This window comes from Oreochromis niloticus, linkage group LG4, assembly GCF_001858045.2.
Source record: "Oreochromis niloticus isolate F11D_XX linkage group LG4, O_niloticus_UMD_NMBU, whole genome shotgun sequence".
NCBI lineage: Eukaryota > Metazoa > Chordata > Actinopteri > Cichliformes > Cichlidae > Oreochromis > Oreochromis niloticus.
Window position 1 is genome coordinate 28,481,053 of NC_031969.2, and position 8,142 is coordinate 28,489,194.

Genomic DNA, 8,142 nt, shown 5'->3' on the forward strand with positions numbered 1-8,142 from the left:
GGGATGACTCATAACTGGTTGTCATCCTCCCACATTAGCAAGTTTGCAAAAACTTCTCTGGGTGGAAGTATTCTCACTGCTGTTGTTATCTGAATAATGAGCATAGTAGAAGGCAACAGACACCCCGCGTGAAATAAGTATGTATTTGGTGCACAGTAGAGCTGCAATGAGTCGACTAACTGATTAAATTTTTCTACAACAACTTTAATAATTGGTTAAGTGGTTTGATTACCCTCAAGATGTTGATTTAACAAATCAACACACTTGATGGTATCAACAAGAATTTAGGCTGTTTTTTCCCCCAAAGCCAGAGTCTTATTATGTCATCTGTTTTTATCAAATCCACAATCAAGGAGCAATTAGGTCTCGGAAATAAGTTCGCAACTAAACTAAATATTCACCCTCTAATGTCCTGATTAATATTCAGCTTTCCTTTATCACCAGGATGTAGAAAGAAATTTCTGAAGTGCTGAGAACCTGGTGACTAGTTTTTTGAATTAGCCTCTGGGGACAACCACCAGCTGGGGCTTCCAGTGTAGAGAACAGACATCTGGTGCAAGACTTCCTGCTCTGTAAACCAGCAATTCTTTACAAAGGCAGATACATTTAAAAAAAGCTATAAAAATCTAAATTGTTATCAGAGCCTAGCTTAAGGTTCAAGGTCGTATTTTGGCAAATGAGTTCACTCTATTGCTCCCACCATGGGCTGTTTGTTGGCATTGAAGCAAAGCATCAAACTTGATTGGTAAGTAGAACTCAGACTGCAAATGGACCACACGATTGGCTACAAATATCTTGCCCCATCACACAAGTGCATGAGCAGATATTTGATAAAAAAGACTATGGAAATTCATCAGCTTGGTACATGCGATCACAAATGCCTGATGACAAATAAAAATACAAAAAAGAGGGACCAGGCAAATTTAGCAAATAGGTTTATAATTTAGGAAGAAAAGACTGTGTTCATGCAGCGTTTAGTTAATCAAGTAAACACAAAAATATGTAGTATCCTTTCAAGTTCCATAAAAAAGATGAAAATGGATCTAAATGAGTTCTGAAATGAATATAAGTAGTGCTAAGTAAACTATCAAAAGAAAAACAGATATATATGTGAACATAGTAAAACACTGGCTCTTTAACTTTTCCTTTAAGTTCTTGTGACAATCATGAAACCACAAATCACAATCACAATTGGCAAATTTCAAAGCTTAACAGTGGCTTTGGATCCAATCAGGATTCCCTGAATGTTCTGATTGAAAAAAAAAAAGTCAGTAACAAGGCTTCGCCCTGATGGGGAGTTCACATTTCAGAGTAGACCTGATTGAACTGGTTCAGTGAAAGACAGCTTGTATTGATTCTTGGAATGAGGTCGGACTCTATAAAACAGCCATGTGGCTATTATTATCAATGCTGCCTCTGAAATGAGGTGCATTGCCAGTTCAGAAACAGTTGGACTGAAGCAGAAGCGCAGGTGCAAGCCACTGTGTGTCTGTGTGCATGAACTTGTGCGTGATACAGATGGCTGGGCACTGGCCAGCGTCAGAGTCTTTCTGCTCTGTGTCACTGAGGATGCCTGTAGAGTGTCTGTTTAAGCAAGAAGGAAGAGACGAGTGCTTTGGACTGCCGCTGGACATAATCAGAGTGGATGGAGAAAGGAAGCAGAGAAACTGGGTGTAGCGATCTTAGTGCTCTTAGTGCAGTATGAAGTTTGGAAAAGGATTTTGTAGGGAGAGAGTGACACTATAGGTAGTCCCTTCTTCAAACTGTGTTGTACTGTAGTTCACTTTCACAAGGATGCATTGATGAGACACAAAAATGAGCCACCAGACTTTGGGGTCCTCTCAGAAGTATGTCTTCATTCCCAAGGTGTTTCCATGGTTTCCCTCAATCAGCTTTGTTTCTCATCCTCATGGAGCTAATGATCCAGTTTAACAAGCTTGAATGAGTGGATGACACCATAGGGCCCTCTACAGGGTAGAGTGTGATTATCCAGAGTTTTAGAGGTTTTACATGACTTATAGTAAGTAGTTTATTTTTTGGTGAATGGATAGCTATAAAATTTGGGCGATTTAACTAGAAGAATTTCCTCGTGATTAAGAAACTTTTTGAAGAAGATAGAAGAAGGAGCTTTTCAGTGCGAGACACAAGAAACAGTGTTGGTATGAGTGAAATTTCGAGATAATAAAAAAAGAGCTCTACAATTAACCCCCCCCCCCACCAGTGTCTTCTTTTCACAGCCTGACATATATCTTATCTTTTTCTGCAGTGGTTAGGGTGGATGGGGGTCCCCAGCCTGACTCGCCTCCCCCTGAAGTCTGAGGAGGCGGAGGCCCAAGACAAGGAGAAGACAGCGGGGACTTAAACAGTGGACCAAAAGGAAGACAGGCGGCCACAGAATGTAAAAACCGACTCTGATTTATATCTGAAGCTGCCACAGAGCGACATCTCGACTGATACGGACCTCCCAGCACCTTTGGGCCACACGCTGACTCTTCCTCCATGCACATACAGTGTGCCTGGACGCAATCTCTTTGGCAATATCAACCAAAATCTGAACCTGTGTTACACAGATAGGTAGATATTTGCCAGTGCATCTTGTATTACCTGACTATTCCAGTATGACATGACATAATTCTCACTAGCCGCCAGTTTAGAACCTCCTATCCATCTCGAAGCTTTTCATTTACCTTTAAATTTTATGATCACTTGCAATGAAACATCTATGCCTGATAGGTAAATAGGTAGAAAGACACTTCATTATATTCCCTCTTTTTTCATGAGCATCAAAGAGACAAAGGGAGCTTGTTCATCTCACATCTTGCTCTGTGGCGTCCCACTCTTGGATAATCCTCTGCCTCTCTCCACGAGATTCACTCTATTAGACCCCCACTGTCATCAGCGATACGAAAAGCAACAGGGGAGCCGTGAGTCACTCCCAACTTCTTCTGAAATTTCGTTCTCTTGTATCATTTAACCACAGATGCGTTTCATGTCATGTTGTCTTATAAAACGTCTGCGTCATTGTTTGAGATTGGCTACGCCGACTGATGTGAGTGACTCATATTTGGAAAAGGAGGTTAACTTTTTTTTTTTTTTGCCTCAGTGAGATGCTTCTTCCTGACTATCTCTCACAAACTAACCCCCGTTACGTCACCTAAAAAGGATTGTGTTTTGGTAATTTCACGCTTTTAATTCAACATACGCATATCTATATATCTTCTGTTTATGGCGCGGTACTTTAATTTTGTGGCTTGAGCTACATGGCTGATTCAGCAGTGGTCCTCCACACTCCTCCGTGGAGCCTGGATGTGCAACATGAGGGGGAACGTCTCTGCATTGTGGAGCTCTGCTGACTCATTGCAATGAGTTAACTTGCCTGATGGGAAGGGGAAGCCATCTAATGAGCAACAAACTACGTCATCAGTGCTCATTAAACTGATGTTTAAATGAATCTGGGACACAAAATCAGCAACAAGGAATCCCATCTATAACAATTTACGCTTACTGAGTGGAAAATTGGGACAACCCTCAGAGGCACACTTTCATTTCATAATCTGCACAAGCAACTACATCTCCACATTCTCACTCTTGCAGTCTTTCATGCAGCTTTGTCTGAGTCTGATAAACAGTGTGGAGGTGCTAATGCTTTGCCGCTGGCACTCACATCAACACAGGACCCATTAGAGAGACATCCTGACAGGCAGGTAGTAATTACCTCAGGGTTTCAGCTTCATTTACCCTCTGCTCCACTCTCATTGGGATTAATGCTGTGGACGACAGAGGGGTGACTACGCCCTCGCTGAAGCCTCAACGCCACATTACAAATCCTTTATCCCACTCTGAGGCTGCTGACATTTACTACATTGGCTGGTGATATAAAAGCACTTAGTCCAGGCTCACATCTAAAGCTGGGTGACACCTTTTATCATGGAGGACCACTTTTATGCTGCCCCCCTCCTGTTGCCTAAAGTAGCTGTAAAATCAATTGACATAGATACCTTGCAAAAGATTGTAGCTGAGCTTACCTGCATTGCTTTAGCATTCATTCCTTCAGGGGCACGTATCTTCTCAGGGTCCCTCTTAATGTGGTGTGGATAAAATGATAAAGAGATCTTCAGAAAATTAGTGTGAATCATCTGTAAGTTGTGTAATAGACCTGCTAGGTAGACAAGTAAAGTAGCGTAGAAAGACACGGGTTGATATAGATTCAGGATCTAGAAACAGAGTCATTTAAAAGAATAGTTTGGTTGCTTTTTTTGCGAATGTTTTGATGAGAAGATTGTTGCTAATGTCAGATCTGAACATTCAATATGATGCCCTCTGAGGCCGGTTAGCTTAGCTTAGAATGAAAACAATGGTTGGCTGGCTCTGGCCAAAGGTAAGAAATTCACCTACCTGTACCAAGTTCCCTGATAAACACATCACTTCTCCTAGCTTCATACGAAACCTCACATGTAAGAGATGACACATGGCTTTTAAACGGGGATTATTTGTTATACCATTATCTATGGACAAGTGGATGTGTTTACTTGTTAGCAGAACTTGTCGAATTTAATGACCACCAGATAGGAAATGTCACACAGTGAGAAGAAGACAGAGAAAGTGAGTCATTATATCCCGCATGCATCAATCACCTGGTCACCAACAGCTCAAGACAATTAAACTTTCTCTTCACTTGTGATTCATGAATCACTGCAGCATAATGAATGGAAGCAAATAAAACTCTGCCGTCCTTTGCTCACACCTCCTCAGCTGATGCGGTGCGGACATGTGACCACACACACATACAGACAGTGTATGATTCACTCCTCTATTGTAAGAGCCGGTATGAGTCATCCCGATCCAAGCTCTGGCAGTGACATTAAAGCAGACTCTGCTACAGTATGAGCGACCAGAGTGTTGACTTAACAGGAAAGTAAGAAAAAAAACATACTCCACGACTGTATCCCCCTGAGGCCCAATCAGCCCTCCAGCAGTGAACTCATATACCCTGAACTGACTTATTCTGTGTTACTCTAACAGCTTGTAAAGTGAGACACACTGTAGGAATGTACAACCTGAATATAAACAGAAATATATGCAAGACAAATTCAAGGATAAGGTTTGAGTAGCCCTAAGTTTTTGTTGTAAATTGATTTTTCTTTTTTGTCTTTACATTTTCCTGTTTGTTTGTATGACTGAATAATATTACACTTTTGGAATCCGTATTTTTTCTAACTGATGTTATTTTGTAGCACTTATTAGACATAATATGAATGCACTCAAAGAGTGTACCACAGTTCAAGTGCCTGTGTACAGTGTCCAGTGTCTTTGAGTTCAGATGTATGGCTAGTTTTCTTTTGCAGTTTTTCCACTTATTTTGTGTTTTTTGTGTATTTTTTAAAATCTTTTCAGAGCTAATGAAGGTTTCTAGTAAATCGAAGTCAGCACTAGAGATGAACCTTGGAGACGCAAGCAAACTGTATAAACCTGGCACCAGTATAAAGAGACTTACAGTATAAATAGGTTGCCAGTGAACACATACTATATGTTAACATGCTATAAATACTGGCGACTAACAGGGTCATGTAGCATTGCATAACCATGCCACCCAGGACTTCTACTCTAAAGCTCACACATATTATTTGTCAATAGAAATCAGCTCTACGGTACTGATTTTTTGCATGTACAGTAAGTTTTATCACATACCTCCATCACAGAGGCAACAAGATATGTAATCTACAGTAACATGAAGTCTATGGGGAGGTTCACTGTGATACTCTGTGATATTATTACTTGATACAGATAGATCAGGACCTGGTCCCAGTAAAGCCGAATGTCATCTGCAGTAACCTACTAATGTAAAATGCATTATGTAAATGTGAATTTCTTAGCGTTGATACAAGATAGAAAAATACCTTATAAAATGTATAAAAACAAAAATATGTGCAAGTGTAATGGACATCCATATTAAAATAAACAGATGTCATTGCATTATTTGTCTACTCTGTGTTTGTAGCTACACTGAGATTGAGTATATTCACATGAATAGATAAACATGGTGTTAATATTTTTAAATTCATCCTGTTTTCCTTCTCTCACCCCAACCGGTCGCAGCAGATGGCCGCCCCTCCCTGAGCCTGGTTCTGCCGGAGGTTTCTTCCTGTTAAAAGGGAGTTTTTCCTTCCCACTGTCGCCAAAGTGCTTGCTCATAGGGGGTCATATGATTGTTGGGTTTTTCTCTGTATTTATTATTGTGCGATCTATTGTACAATATAAAGCGCCTTGAGGCGACTTTTGTTGTGATTTGGCGCTATATAAATAAAATTGAATTGAATTGAATTAATATTATTGGTTAAAGGAAGAGCTTGAGATTTTGGCAAACCCGCTTGCTAAAAAGAGATCTCGTAACTGTTTTGCAAATATAAAACCTGTGCCAGGTATTGATTAGCTTAGAATAGCTCAAAGAATACAAGGAAGAAAACTAATAAAGCTTCAGTGTTTAAGCATTAAGATATTATAAAATGAACAATTGCCACATTTAATTGCAGTGTTATAACTTTTTGTCATGACCTTAAAAACATGCAAAATTATGCAACAGTTGTAGATGGGTGAAAAGTATGGGCTTAATAATCCGGTTTGGCATATATTACTGCCTGCTTGCAGATGCTTTTATCGTCTGGTAGAACGCTGCGTCTTAATAGTTTATGAATTGCAGATCGCTTCAGGCTTGGAGATATTTTTAGGCTGTTTTCGTTGTACATTTCCATTTCCAATGACGTTCGAATTGGTTGACTTTGAGGTCCATTCCAAAAAAACTGCAGCTTGCAAGTTTTTAATAAACTTGAAGCAGTTCATTAAGGATTTATGCTAATGAATCCACTCTCTGAAATCATCTTTCAGTTTAAGTTTCATGACTGACTGCATGACATGTACATCATTTACTTTAATATCCTGAAATGATTTCCTCTTTCCTTTGTCCATTTAAAGCGTTTTTTTATGCATGGCTTGTATTTTCTTGGTTTCATATCAAAATCCGTGAACACCAGGAGTGTCCAAACATTTGTATATACGTGGAATAGTAGTGTAGTGGTTAGCACTGTTCCTTGATGGCAAGAAGTTTTTGAGTTGGAAGCTTGATGCTAGGTTGGGGTACTTCTGTGTGAAGTTTAGATGTGTCTATGTGGGTTTCCATCTCCCCACAGTCCAAACTTGCTGGTTAGATTAATAAAGGGTTAAAAAAATCACTTAAACTGCATATTATAATGTGCTGCATGAATGTATGTGATTTGTAGCCCAAGGGACTTATTGAGCTAAGTAAGACTAGAAGAGCAGTACAGTATAAATCTTCGTATATTTTCAGTCCATACAACATCATGCTGTAATCGATTAAATTTAGAAGCACTCGTAGACTGATTTGTTAGCTGCAGACACAGCCAGGCCAGCTACTGTATACTTGTGGTCAGCATGAGGAGAAAACACAATTGTGGTCAGAAGTTTACAAACAGTCGTCATGGGCATGAACGTCATGGTAATTTGGGGCTTTTAATGATTTCTTTGAACTGTTCTTTGTCAGAGGGTAATGATTTTAGAGGAGACATATTTAATTTAAAATCCAATAAGAACTGGATGTGCAAGTTTAACTTTATTTTGAATTTTCTCTAATTCACAAGGGGGTCAAAAGTTTGCTGGCCAAGTCCAAAGAACTCAGTGCAGAAGGAGAATTGCAGATTTACATGAGCTGGGAAGACTTTTTAAACAACTGAAGATTCAAATTTCATTAATTCAAACAATTTTAAGTACAAAGTATTTGCATGTGTCACCACTTTGCTAAAGCCTGGAAGAAGACCCAACTGTCATGCTCAGATGGGAGGAAATGAATTAGGATGTTCCGGACCAAGCCAGGAGCCTCAAAGCAGTCGTGAACTGGAAACTGCTGGAGCACCAGCATCACTGTCCACAGTGAAGCCAGTTTTACATTGCTTTGGGCCGAGAGGGTGCCAACCAAGAAAGAAGCCCCACCTCCAAAAGATTGAACTGGGCAGAATGACAAGAGGTCTGCTTTGAAGGTGAGGCTTTCAAACCTACAGTATGAATATTTTACCACCATGGCAAGCATGGTGATGGTAACATTTTGCTTTGTGGCGATCGTGGCTCAAGAGT

At 40.0% G+C, this 8,142-nt stretch overlaps 1 protein-coding gene across 1 annotated transcript in view; it reads left to right on the top strand.

Annotated features, from left to right (window-relative positions):
* ngfra (nerve growth factor receptor a (TNFR superfamily, member 16)) overlaps positions 1–5,674 on the top strand; it is a 28,050-nt gene extending 22,376 nt beyond the window's left edge. Inside the window, exon 6 of the mRNA XM_003442123.5 lies at positions 2,267–5,674. Within this exon, the coding sequence (XP_003442171.2) occupies positions 2,267–2,319 (53 nt within the window). The 3' untranslated portion in view covers positions 2,320–5,674. The remainder of the gene's footprint in view (positions 1–2,266) is intronic.
* The last annotated feature ends 2,468 nt before the right edge of the window (positions 5,675–8,142 follow it).